At 63.3% G+C, this 13,236-nt stretch overlaps 1 protein-coding gene across 1 annotated transcript; it reads right to left on the reverse strand.

Annotated features, from left to right (window-relative positions):
* Positions 1–286: 286 nt before the first annotated feature.
* On the reverse strand, positions 287–6,878 carry LOC135408538 (scavenger receptor cysteine-rich type 1 protein M130-like). The gene is given in 14 exon segments (XM_064643654.1): positions 287–730; positions 918–1,130; positions 1,395–1,478; positions 1,692–1,787; positions 1,938–2,117; positions 2,199–2,570; positions 2,659–2,967; positions 3,040–3,441; positions 3,594–3,908; positions 3,982–4,284; positions 4,358–4,704; positions 4,737–5,076; positions 5,147–5,253; positions 5,255–6,878. Coding segments are annotated over 14 exon segments (4,719 nt in total). The 5' UTR covers positions 6,790–6,878; the 3' UTR covers positions 287–614.
* Between the last annotated feature and the right edge of the window lie 6,358 nt (positions 6,879–13,236).

Below are 13,236 nucleotides of genomic sequence, written 5' to 3' on the forward strand. Positions count from 1 at the left end.
CCGGGAGAGACGGGAGACCACAAGTCCCGGGTGCCCCGGGAACCCCCCCGGCCCCAGCCCGGCCCGGCCGCTCCTTCCCCGCTCGGTGCCACCGCCCTGGGGTGACAGGGAGGGGACAGGAACAACCCCCGACACACCGAGCTGCCCCTGCTGCTGCACAGCGAGTGCCTGCCTCACATTTTCCAGCCCTTCTGTGTTTAACGTATTCGTACAAAAGTTTTATTTTCATTTTCAAACCCTGTGGATCCACGTTTGGAATTTCTCATATCTCAAAATCCTGTATGTATTATAACAGGTATGGGGTTTTATTTTGAAATCAGTTTTCATATGAATTGATATTATTCATCAATAGATTTAAAAATAACAAATTTAAAAGGTGTTAGTATTTTACAGACACACAACCCCTCCCTATGAATTTTAAGGCATTTTTGGGCTGTCCCCTCCCTTTTTGGAGGAACCCACATGACCCCCTTGATTCCCGACTCATTTTCTCCACCACAACACCACCCTCCCAGTGACACCGGAGTGCCCCAAATGACATTATCAGAGATGATGACACAGAGCCCCCCACCCTGCACACGTGTCCCCAGGGATGGGACGTGGCCGGGACATCCTCACTGCGACATCCCCGGGGTGCCGGCGCCGACATCATCACAGTCCATGTGCCCCGGGGGCTGTCCCGGGGGGTCCCTTGTGGCTCCGGGGGGACTTGGAGGGGGGCAGCTCCCACCTTGGGGACAGCAAAGGCAGGTGCCTGAGGGGGACAGTTCCATGTCCCCCCTCCAGACCCCACCTGGGGTGTTTCTGTGTTTCTGCAGCCCCCGTGGATCTGATGCTGGATCCCAGCTCACCACCGCAGCCAAACCCCTCATGGAGTGGCTCTGCAGGGGGGACAGGGCAGCTGTGGTCCCTCTTACCTGTGGGTGGGACACAGATCCAGCCTCTCTGTGCCACCCCTTCGGAGATGTCCCCAGTGCTGGGAGTGGGGGACTCCTCTGGCACAGCCATGGCATCGTCGTAGCCATCCAGGGTTCCAGCCATGGCATCGTCGTAGCCATCCGAGGTTCCTGCTGTGGCATCGTCGTAGCCATCCAGGGTTCTGTGCCCGGGCAGGGCAGGGGGGGCTGGGACTGGAACGGGGGTACAGGGCACTGACCCAGTGGCTGTGGCAGGGACTGGCTGTGCCATCCCACTCCGGCTGTGCCATCCCCCTCTGGCTGTGCTGTCCCCCTCCGGCTGTGCCACCAGGGATGTGTTGGTGGCCCTTGGTCCCTCAGGGAAGGGCGATGCTTCTCTGCCCACTAACGAGGGGGGACGTGTCCCCTCAGCTCCCCAGCCCTGCCGTGTCCCCTGTCCCCAGCGCTCCCCGCTGGGTTCCTGCCCTGTGCCCCTACCTGGGGCTGCCCCGCTGTCACTCCCCTCCACGCTGTCCCCGGTGTAACACAGCAGCTTCTTCACTGAGCCCTCCCGCGGGGAACCTGCAGGGGGAAAACAGAGTGTTGGGGGTGGCCAGAGGTGGCACCGCGGGTGACACAACCTCAGCCACAGAGCACGGCTGTGATGGGACCCAGGGACACCCCCACACCACAGGGAGGAGCCAGTGCTGTGCCACCAGGACCCGCTGCTGCGGTGGGACTGTGGGGCAGAGCCCCCCTGTCCGGGCAGAGCTGGGGCACGGGGGCTGCACCGACCTGGGCGACTGGGCACCTCCTGGTACTCCGGCATCGCGCTGTAGTCCAGCTCCTCGTAGATGGCGTCGGGGATGGCACCCACGGCTCTGCCGGGGCCTGCAACAAGAGGCAGCGCTCTCCCAGGGCCGTGGGCACCGTGGGTGGCACCGGGGTCACCCACTGCCCACCCTCCGAGCCGTTCCACACGGGGGGAGCCCCTGAACCCCCAAAGCGGCTCTGCCCCGGCACCCACCCGCCGGGACCCACCTCGGCGCCAAGCGCGGGCACGGCACATCAGCACGGCCAGGGCGCCCAGGGCCAGGCACAGCAGCGTCCCCAGGACCACGCACAGCACCACCGCCACCGGCACAGTCCCCCTGGCCACCTGCCCGCTTGGCACCGGCACAGTCCCCCTGGCCACCGCAGGGCCGCTGCTGCTGGGGACAGCTGTGGGGACTCGGCCAGGCAGTGAGGGCAGGGGGATCCCAGCCGGCCCGGCGGGGGGGCTGCTGGCACGGGCAGAGCTACCTGTGCAGGTGGCCCCGTCCGGGCACGGGGTGCTGGCTGTCTCGCTGGGGTTGTCACTGTCCTCCGCACAAGCCACGTAGGCGTCCCCTCCGGGGCCGCAGGAATGCAGGTGCCAGGGTGCCGAGGGGCACCCCCAGAGCGAGCGGGCCCCCTCCTCGCAGCCCACCCAGGCCAGCCAGGCGGGGGCCGGCTGCTGGGCGGGGGCGGGTGCCAGCTGCCCCCCGTCCCCACAGCCCAGCTGCCGGCAGACGGCGGCGGCGGTGCCGGGGCTGGTGCCGGTGGCGCACACGCGGCCCCAGGTGCCGTTGTGGAGCAGCTCCAGGTACCCGCTGCAGCGCCCGCGCCCGCCCGCCAGCCGCAGGGAGAGCTGCTCTGCCAGGGGAGCAGGGGGGTCACGGCACGGCCGGGAACCCCCCGGGGGGCTCTGCTGCTCCCCGCCACGGGGACACCCGACACTCACCTGAGCAGACGGCCCCGGCCCCGGCCCCGCGCTCGCACTCGCGCCCTTCCGAGCGTGGGCATTCCCAGAGAGACTCCTCGCTCCCGGCGCACTCAACCACGTACGGCCACGCTGTCCCCGCGCCGGGGCCGAAGCGCGCCGAGCCGGGGGCCTCCAGTGCCGCGCCACAGCCCAGCTCCCGGCACACAACGGCGGCGGCCCGCAGGTCCCAGCGCTCCTGGCACACGCTGCTCCAGGTGCCACCGGCATAGACCTCCACGCGCCCGGCGCAGCGCCCGGCACCGCCCGCCAGCCTCACCCGCCGGCTGCCTGCGGGCACCGAAGAACCGGGCTGGGGGCTGCTCGGGGCACCAGCACCCCGGCCCTTCTCGGGACACCCACCTGAGCAGACGATGACCATCTCCTCAGGGCTGCTGGTTGGTGCAGGGCCCATCCCTAAGACCTCGGAGATCTCCTCTGCCACGTCCTCCATCTCCTCGAGGCTCCTGGACAGCTCAGGGCCCATCCCCGAGATGTCGTACATCTCCTCCATCATGACATCCGTCTCCTCCGTCACGACATCCTCCTCCCTGGCGCTGCTGGTCAGTGCAGTGGGTGCCATACCCAAGGCTGTGTAGATCTCCTTTGGCAGGCCACAACCCAGCACAGCACACACCATGTCGACATCCCATCTCTTCCACTGCTCCACAGGCACACGGCGCCAGGCTGGGGTGGTTATGGCCTCCTCCAGCCGCCCGTCACACCGGCTCTCACCCTCCACCAGCCGCACGGAATTGATGGTGCCTTCAGTGCCTGAAAATCACCAGCAGTGCCGTGGGGCTGTGGCACTTGGTTCAGCCCTCCCCTCGTCTCAAAACAGCCCTGAGTGCTCCGCTCCCAGTTCTTGGGGTGTCCCAAAAGCCCTTGGAGGCTCTTCCCACGGGTGCCACACAGACCTGAGCAGTTGACGGCGGCGGCGTTCCCCGGGGTGCAGGGGGGCTCCCCCAGCACCGCCACGGGGCACTCGCCCGGGTGCCGCTCGCTCCCGCTGCAGCCGAAGGCGTCCGGCCTCAGCGGCCCGTCCCCGCTGCCGAAGGAGCCTCCCGGGGGCACGGTGACGGCGTGGCCACAGCCCAGGTGGCGGCACAGGACGTCGGCATCGGGCAGGTCCCAGTTGGTGGCGCAGACGGACCCCCACGTGCCCCTCACCGCCACCTCCACCCGCCCGGCACAGCCCGAGCTGCTGTTCCCCAGCCGGAAGCCCGTGTAGGCTGTGGCAGAAAGGGCGTTCAGGGGGGTGATGCTGGAGGGACCCCCAACACCCCCGGTGTCCCCGGTGCTTACGGGAGCAGATGATGGTGGCGTGGCCAGCGCAGCCCTGGCTGTGGGGCACCCGCCGGGCGCAGGCGCTGAGGAGGGGCTCGCTGCCGGTGCAGTTGAACCCCCCCTCCCACAGCGGCCCCGTTCCCGCCCCAAACCGGCCGCTGCCGGGGATGGCCAGCGCCGCGCCGCAGCCCAGCTCCCGGCACACCACCTGGGCCACCTTCATGTCCACGTGCTCCGCGCAGACGCCAACCCAGGCCTGGCGCTGCCGCACCTCCAACCGCCCGGCACAGGCTCCGTCACCTCCGACCAGACGGGAAAACCCTATGGGAGCGGTGCAGTGTTGGCACTGAGGGATGTGCCGGGAGTGCCGCATCCCTCCCAGCCTGGCTCCTACCTTGGCAGATGACGGCAGTGTCATAGTCATGGGTACCGCGGTAGGGTCCCCAGTTGAAGATCTTGCAGTCCCACAGTGTGGCCTCCTCCCCGTGGCAGACCACCAGGACCAGGCTGATGGGCCCGGTCCCTGTGCCAAAGCGGTCGCGGGCAGCGTAGGCGCCGGCAGCCGAGCCACAGCCCAGCTGCTGGCACACCACCTCGGCGTCCTTCATGTCCCAGTTGTCATCGGCTACCGAGCCCCAGTGTCCTCGCAGCTTCACCTCCACCCTCCCTGCACAGGGATCGCCACCATCCACCAGCCTCAGCTCCATGGCCTCTGCACCGGGACACCGGCACAGCTCAGCCCTGCCCAGCACACCCTGGCACGAGGTGGGTGCCCCGGCACGGCCAGCCTGTCCCCCTCACCTGTGCAGATCACCCCCACGTCCCACTCGTGGCCGCACTGATGCTGACCCCATCCGAAGTGCTGACACTCCTCCAGCACCTCCTCAGTGCCATGGCAGTAGGGCTGGAGCCAGATCCGGCCGCTGCCCTGCCCGAACGGGGCGTACGGGTACGCCCATGCCACGCGGCCACAGCCCAGCTGCCGGCACACCACGGTGGCCCAGAGGGCTTCCAAGTCGTAGACGCAGACGGAGCCCCACTCACCGTCGTGATTCACCTCCACGCGTCCGGCACAGCGCCCGCCGCCCCCCACCAGCCGCAGCTGCCCGGAGCCTGCGGCACGGAGGGGCCTGAGCCGGGCCCGGCACCGGCGGGTCCCTGCTCCCACCACCCCGCCACTCACCCCCACACAGCTGCAGGCACAGCAGCAGCCCCAGAGCCCGGACCGGCCCCATCCCCGACAGGTCCCGCACCCCCAGCGCAGGCAGGGGATGATGGAGCGGCAGCGCCGGAGCCGGTGCAGGCAGCAGCACCAGGGGAGCCTTTATCAGCCGGGGGATCGCCCAGCTGCAGGGCCACGGCCTCCAATAACCTGCTTCGTGCCCAAATATGAGGCTCGGCTCCGCTTCTGGCGTCACACACCTCGCCACAGTGGGCCGGCACACGGATGTCCCCGGGGGGAGCCGCCCCCCCCAGCACCTGGGCCGGGGGGGCCCCTCCTGTTTCCCCCCGTGGGTCCAACTCTGCCGCTGGAGCCCGGCAAGAGCCATCCCCGCGCTGACAGGATTCAGCCCCAATCCCGCCGGAGCCTCCACGGGACCGCCCCGAGGAGCGGCTGGAGGCAGAGCCCCGGGGCCCCCTCCCCGGGTGCCCCCTCCCCGGGCGGTGGGAGCAGCCCCCGGCTCCCCGCGGGGGCGGCGGGTCCCGGGGCCTCGCGCGGGCGGTGGCACATGGCGGGGCTGCCGCAGCTGTGCCCCCGCGCTCGCCTCGCCGCCGGGGCAGGAAGGAGGCGGTCACCGCCCGCCGGGGACGCGGCCGAGGCACCGACCGCACGCGGCTCCTGCCACCTGCGCCGGCACCGATAACGCCGCCGCTCTGCGCGCCGGCACCTGGGCACGGGCAAGGCACGGGGGGGCACAGAACCCACTCGGTGGGGCACCCGCCTGGGTGAGCCGGCACCGAGCACCACCGCAAACAAGGCGTGCGGGAGGGGGGAGCAGCAGCTCCCTCGGGGTCTCGCTTGTGCCTGAGGGTGAGGACGGGGCTGAGCCGCTGCTGCAGTGCCAGTGCCGGGGAACAGCGTGTTCCCGGCGGGGTCACACCTGCAGCGGCGCAGGCACCGCCAAGGGCCGCCAGCCCCGCGTGGGACCGGGCACCTGCCACCTGCCAGCGCCCCCGTGTCACCCCGCCGCGGCTTGTGGGGCTGCTCCCAACCCTGGAGAGCCCTGGGGTGTCCCCATGGTGTCGCACGGACCTGCCGCAGCTGCCCGGCCCTCCCGCCCGCACGGAGACCCGGCCGGGCCGGCAGCAGGGGACGGCACAGCTCCGGTCTCCCCGCGGCGGGCGGGGACCCCGGCAGTGGTTCCCGGGGACACCGTCAGCGCCTCCCAACCCTCCCTTCCAAGGACACGGCACCGTGTCCCTCACAAGCGCTGGAATGGGGCCCGGGGTGGGGGGGAAGGCGCAGGAGAAAGATGCGGACCCCCCGCCCATGGCCCCGGCCCGTGACCACGCCCCGTGCGCGGAGCCCCCGGGAGCCGAGGGGACGTTCCCCGTTCCCCATTCCCCGTTCCCCATTCCCCATTCCCGCTCCCTGCGGCCCGAGCCGGGGGGACTTTCCCCCTTCCCCGTTCCCGCTCCCTCACGGCCCGACGGCAGCGGCCCCCGGTGGGCGGGGGCGGCAGCGCAGCCCCGGGGATCGAGGGGGGCTGGAGGCGGCCCAGGAAAGGCCCCCCCGCTCCCCCCGGGGCAGCTCCACAGCCCCCCTGCCCTCTCTGCCACGGGGGCCCCGCTGCTCCCCCGGCTGGCACAGAGCCCCCTGCCCATGGCTGGCAAACCAGGGCCAGGGCTCGGCCTCGCTGGTGCCGTGGCACAAAGGAGCTGCGGGCACCACTGCACCTCCAAACCTCCCTGGGAGGAGAAATGAATCCCGGGGCAAGACGCTTTTACAGCACGAGGTGGCAAAGAGTAAAAACCCAGAACACACTTCCCTGTGTGTTGCTTGCCCTCGCAGTGCCCCAGAACTTCTTCCAGAAAAGCAGAGGACACCCCAAAGCCATGAGCAGGCGAACCTCGAGGGCTTCCCGTGCCCCCTCTGTGCCCTGGGGGTTCCCCCCTGCTCGTGTCCCCCCAGCAGGGCCTGTCCCTCCCCTGGGGCTCAGCCAGTTGTCCTGACTGGCTCCCACCACCTTTCCTTGAGGGACATTTTATGACCAAAAAACCCCCCCTCATTAACTCTATCTTATCCCAAAAAGGTTTGTTCTGCCCTCTAGAGATTGCCTTGGATCTTCCCTCCAAAATATTCATTGAACTTTTATGGAGCACTTCAAGTTTTACCCCAAAATTTTCTCTGCCTGTCCACTACTGATTACCTCATTTTTCCCTCAAGTGTTCATTCTCTGCCAATACAGATTACCTTAGGTTTTACCCCCCAAAATTTTCCCTGCCTGTCCACTACTGACTGCCTCAATTTATCCCAAAATGTTCATTCTCTCCTACACATTGCCCCACATTTTACCCCCTAAATTTTCCCTACCTGTTCACTACTGATTGCCTCATTTTTACCTCTAAATATTCACTCTCTACCCTGGACATTACCTCAATTTTTTTCCCCCAAAATTTCCTCACCTGTCCACTACTGATCACCTCAGTTTACCTCATGATGTACATGCTCTCTGCTTCAGATTACTTCTGATTTTACCCAAAAAAATTTTCCCTACTTGTCCACTACTGGCTGCCTCAGTTTACCTCTAAATGGTCATTCTCTACCCTAAATGACATCAAGTTTCACCCCCAACATTTTTCTTCTTCTCTTTTTTACCCCGAGAATGGCCATTCCCTTCCATAAACATTACCTCAGCTTTGCCCTCAGAAATATCCCCTTCTGGCCCCTGTACCCTGGCTCTCCTCTCCCCCCTCAGTGTGACCCCAGCGTGCAGCCCCCTGCAGCCAGAGCTTGAGCTCAGCACGCTCCCTTATCAATGATTTGATTTAATTAACCAACTCAAATGAACTAATTAAAACCAAATCAATATTATATTATCCTCTTTAATCAAGATATATATAAATACTGCAGAATACGGAATACAAAGGAACCTTTTTAGCCTCAAAAACTCTTAAAAGAGATATACAGGGCACGGCTGCACTGCACCTCCAGACCAAGGACAATTAGGAGAAAAGAAAAACCCAGACTGAGATTCCTTGGAGATTGGTGCAGCTGCTTCCATCCAAAAAAATCCTTGGTCTGCATGAACACCTGCCTGAATCCTAGGAACCTGTGATGTCATCAACATCCTCGTGGTCCTTTTTATTAAAAGCAGATTTCCAAGGAGAATTAATGAAATACAGAAAATTAAACTGAAATGTAAATGAACATTCCCCCAGCTCAGCAGGTTGCAGCATCCAAAAGAAAATGAACAGAAAGATTAGGGACTGGGATCATCACCAATCCCAAGTCCCTAGTGTGGAATACCACTCTGCTTGGTTTTATAAATCACCACTTTTCTTACTGGGCAAACCCACCAACTTTAGTTCAAATTCACCAAGTTCAGAACTGCGGCCACATGGATTTTACTGCTCCACGTGCGTGGTGGAACCCAGGAGAACACAAAGGGTGTGGGTCCTCTGGGAATGTTCACAAGGCACACAGGGATCCGATGATGGATGAATTCCAACTGGCAGAGGGAAACTTACACTGGATAACGGGAAGGAATTCCCGGCTGTGAGGGTGGTGAGGCCCTGGCACAGGTTGCCCAGAGAAGCTGTGGCTGCCCCCGGATCCCTGGAAGTGTCCAAGGCCAGGCTGGACGGGGCTTGGAGCCACCCGGGCTGGTGGAAGGTGTCCCTGCCCACGGCAGGGGTGGGACTGGATGAGCTTTAAGGTCCCTTCCCACCCGACCCTTCCGGGACTCCACGGTTCCCGCCGCCCCCGGAGCCAGCGGCCCCTGCCCGGTGCCAGCCCGCGGTCTGTGGCTCCCCGGTGTCCCCGCCGTGTCCCCCCGCCGAGCCGGTCCCGGCCCTTTGTTCGATCCCCTCACGGCCCCTCCGCTCCCGCCCCGCTCCCCTCAGCCCGCCCTGGGCCGGCGCTGGACCGGCCGCTCCCGGCACCGGGGAGGCCCCGGGGGAGCCCCGCGACCGCCCGGCGGGCCCCGCCCGTCTCACCCCGGTGCCGATCCCGGTGCCGATCCCGGTGCCGATCCCGATCCCGGTGCCGATCCCGATCCCGATCCCGATCCCGGTCCCGATCCCGGTGCCGATCCCGATCCCGATCCCGATCCCGATCCCGATCCCGCGTGCCGATCCCGATCCCGATCCCGGTCCCGTCCCGGCCGTTCGGACGCTCCCGCCCCGTCACGTGACCCGCCCGCCTGCGCGCGCAGAGGCCCCGCCCCGCTCGGGAGCGCGCGCGGGAAACGGCTCCGGGACCGGGACGGGAAGGGACGGGATGGGATGGGATGGGATGGGATGGGAATGGGGTGGGAATGGGATGGGAACGGGTTCGTGCAGATCAGCCGTGGGGCAGCGCGGCCTTTCTTTCCAATTTTCCCTTTCTCTTTTCAGTTTATGCCCTTTTATTTTCTCCCCCCTCCTTTTCATTTATTTTTACCATTTTTCTTTTTCTTTTTTCCCCATTTTCTTTTCTTCTGTTTTTCTTGCCCCTTTTTCTTTTCTTTTTTTTCTCTCTTTTCTTCTTTTTTTTTCCTCTGTTTTTATTTTCTCTTTTCTCTCCCCTTTTTCTTTCCTCCCCTTTTTCTTTTCTTTCCCCTTTTTCCTTTCTATTTTTTCTATTTTTCCCCTTTCCCTCTCCTTTTCCCCTTTTTCTTTTATCTCATTTTTCCTTTTCTCTCATTTTTCCCTTTTCCTTTTCTCTTTTCCACTTTTCCATTTTTTTCCCATTTCTCTTTTTCTCCCTTTTTCTTTTCTCTTTTCCTATTTTACTTTCTTTTTCCCATTTTCCCTCTTTTTCTGTTCTCTCTTTCCCCTTTCCCTTTTTCTCCTTTGACGCTCAGCCCTGTGCCTCGTTAAATTCAGCTGCCCCAGGGCACAAGGACATTCCTAAGCAATAAAAGCCCCTCTCCCTCTGTGCCATAACTCACAGCAGGGCCCGGGAACAAACAGCTGGAGACACAGCTGGAGCAGAGGTTGGGATCCCGCAGTGGAAGCCCCTTCCCTTGGGATGTGTGTCCAAAACCAGCCTCAATCAACTGAATTTCAGGGAAGCCCTTTGCCTCGAGGTCTTGCTGGGCACAGATTGGAGCCCCCGTGCCCCAGCTCTGCCCGGACAGGGGGGCTCTGCCCCACAGTCCCACCGCGGCAGCGGGTCCTGGTGGCACAGCACTGGCTCCTCCTCGTGGTGTGGGGGGTCCCTGGGTCCCATCACAGCCCTGCTCCGTGGCTGAGGTTGTGTCACCCGCGGTGCCACCTCTGGCCACCCCCAACACCCTGTTTTCCCCCTGCAGGTTCCCCGCGGGAGGGCTCAGTGAAGAAGCTGCTGTATTACACCGGGGACAGCGTGGAGGGGAGTGACAGCGGGGCAGCCCCAGGTAGGGGCACAGGGCAGGAACCCAGCGGGGAGTGCTGGGGACAGGGGACACGGCAGGGCTGGGGAGCTGAGGGGACACGTCCCCCCTCGTTAGAGGGCAGAGAAGCATCGCCCTTCCCTGAGGGACCAAGGGCCACCAACACGTCCCAGGTAGCACAGCGAGAGTGGGATGGCACAGCCGGAGGGGGATGGCACAGCCAGTCCCTGTTATGGCCACCGGGTCAGTGCCATGTATCCCCGTGCCAGTCCCAGCCCCCCCTGCCCTGCCCGGGCATGGAACCCCAGACGGCTACGACGATGCCACAGCTGGAACCCTGGATGGCCACGACGATGCCATGGCTGGAACCCTGGATGGCTACGACGATGCCACGGCCGTGCCAGAGGAGTCCCCCGCTCCCAGCACTGGGGACATCTCCGAGGGGGTGGCACAGAGGGGCTGGATCTGTGTCCCACCCACAGGTAAGAGGGACCACAGCTGCCCTATCTGCCCTGGAGAGCCACTCCACGGGGGGTTTGGCTGCAGTGGTGAGCTGGGATCCATCAGCAGATCCACGGGGGCTGCAGAAACACAGAAACACCCCAGGTGGGGTCTGGAGGGGGGACATGGAGCTGTCCCCCTCAGGCACCTGCCTTTGCTGTCCCCAAGGTGGGAGCTGCCCCCCTCCAAGTCCCCCTGGAGCCACAAGGGACCTCCCGGGACAGCCCCCGGGGCACATGGACTATGATGATGTCGGCACCGGCGCCCCGGGGATGTCGCAGTGAGGATGTCCCGGCCACGTCCCATCCCTGGGGACACGTGTGCAGGGTGGGGGGCTCTGTGTCATCATCTCTGATAATGTCATTTGGGGCACTCCGGTGTCACTGGGAGGGTGGTGTTGTGGTAAAGAAAATGAGTGGGGAATCAAGGGGGTCATGTGTGTTCCCCAAAAAGGGAGGGGACAGCCAAAAATGCCTTAAAATTCATAAGGAGGGGCTGTGTGACTCTGTAAAATACTAAAGCCTTTAAAGTTTGTTATTTTAAAATATATTGACGAATAACATCAATTCATATGAAAACTGATTTCAAAATAAAACCCCATACCTGTTATAATACATACAGGATTTTGAGATATGAGAAATTCCAAACGTGGATCCACAGGGTTTGAAAATGAAAATAAAACTTTTGTACGAATACGTTAAACACGGAAGGGCTGGAAAATGTGAGGCAGGCACTCGCTGTGCAGCAGCAGGGGCAGCTCGGTGTGTCGGGGGTTGTTCCTGTCCCCTCCCTGTCACCCCAGGGCGGTGGCACCGAGCAGGGAAGGAGCGGCCGGGCCGGGCTGGGGCCGGGGGGGTTCCCGGGGCACCCGGGACTTGTGGTCTCCCGTCTCTCCCGGGGGGGTAAAATGAACATTCTGAGGTAAAACCGAGGCAATTAGTGAGGGACATTCTGCAGGGGAAATCAAGGTTCTCCCAGCAGGACAGGAAGGGACAATTCTGGGGTAAAACCTGAGCTGGGCAGGGGAGGTTTGGGGTCAAACCTGAGTTCCTGTGCAGGGGGCAGAAGAGGGAAAAGCAGAGGCAAACTGGGAGGGGGAGCAGAGGTGACATTTTCCATAGAATTGCTGAGGTAATTTGGATGAAACAAATTCACCTTTTTTGTGGGGTGAATCCGGGGGTACCTTATCGAGGAAAAAGGAGCCTTTCTGAGAGAAAGGCTGGGAACTCAGAGATGACCGAGGCAGAATTTTGGACAGAAGTGACCCTTTTAGCTGAAAACTGGGGTAATTTAGAGGGGACACGACCCCTGTTTTATGTAGGAAAGGGGGGGTGATGTAGAGGGGAGAGAGGTGGCATTTCAGAGGGAGTGGCTGAGCTGGTTGGCGATGGCCGAGATGGACTGCCAGCTGCAGACTGAGCCTGGGGCCTGAATCCTTTCCAGTCAGCAGGGGCTGTTCCCAAATGCCATCCCCTGGCTCATAACTCGGTAAGATTGTGTTCCTCCAACCCAACCCCAGGTGCAGCTTTGGTGCTCCTGTGTGCCCCTCTCGCCTTTGCCTCCTGAGACCATCCTTGTGTTGCAGCTCAATAAAGTCCATTTTGGTGTTTATTGGTTTTGATTAGTGCGTGTAACAAAAGTACTGCTCAGTTTCTCTAAACCATTCCCCTCCTTCAATAGCTGCATCCCCGGTCCAAAATTTATGTTCCCGGACAATCCTTTTCCAGCAGGAAACACCATTTTCCTTTTACGGGTTGTTGGCGGGGCGGGGCCGCGCTGAGGGAACGGGGGCGGGGCCGCGCTGAGGGAACGGGGGGCGGGGCCGCGCCGAGGGGCGGGGCCGGGCTGAGCGGGCGGGGCGGGGCCGCAGGGCCGGGCGGGCTGGGATTGGGCGGCGGCGCTCGAGCGCTGATTGGGCAGCGCTGCCGGCCCGCGGTATAAAGGGCCGGCGGGGCGGGTGTGGTCGGTTGTGTGTGAGGGCTGAGGGTGGGGCCCCGCTGCTGCCCGGGCTGCGGAGGGGAGAGCGCCTTGGCCGATGGGTTATGGACCGGGGGAGCTGGGGGGCGTTTAGGGGCGCCTTGTGCTGGGCAGCGGGGTCCGGGTGAGCCCGTTACCTACCGGGTGCCCCCGGGGGGAGCCGCGGCAGGGCTGCGGGGCTGGTGCTCTCTGGGTGTCTCAGGGTTTGCCTCGGAATCCCAAAGCCTTTCCCCGTGCAGGGTTACGAGGCAAAGACTGGTCTCACTTAGTTTCTTGT

The sequence above is a fragment of the Pseudopipra pipra genome, unplaced genomic scaffold (assembly GCF_036250125.1).
Source record: "Pseudopipra pipra isolate bDixPip1 unplaced genomic scaffold, bDixPip1.hap1 HAP1_SCAFFOLD_517, whole genome shotgun sequence".
Lineage (NCBI taxonomy): Eukaryota > Metazoa > Chordata > Aves > Passeriformes > Pipridae > Pseudopipra > Pseudopipra pipra.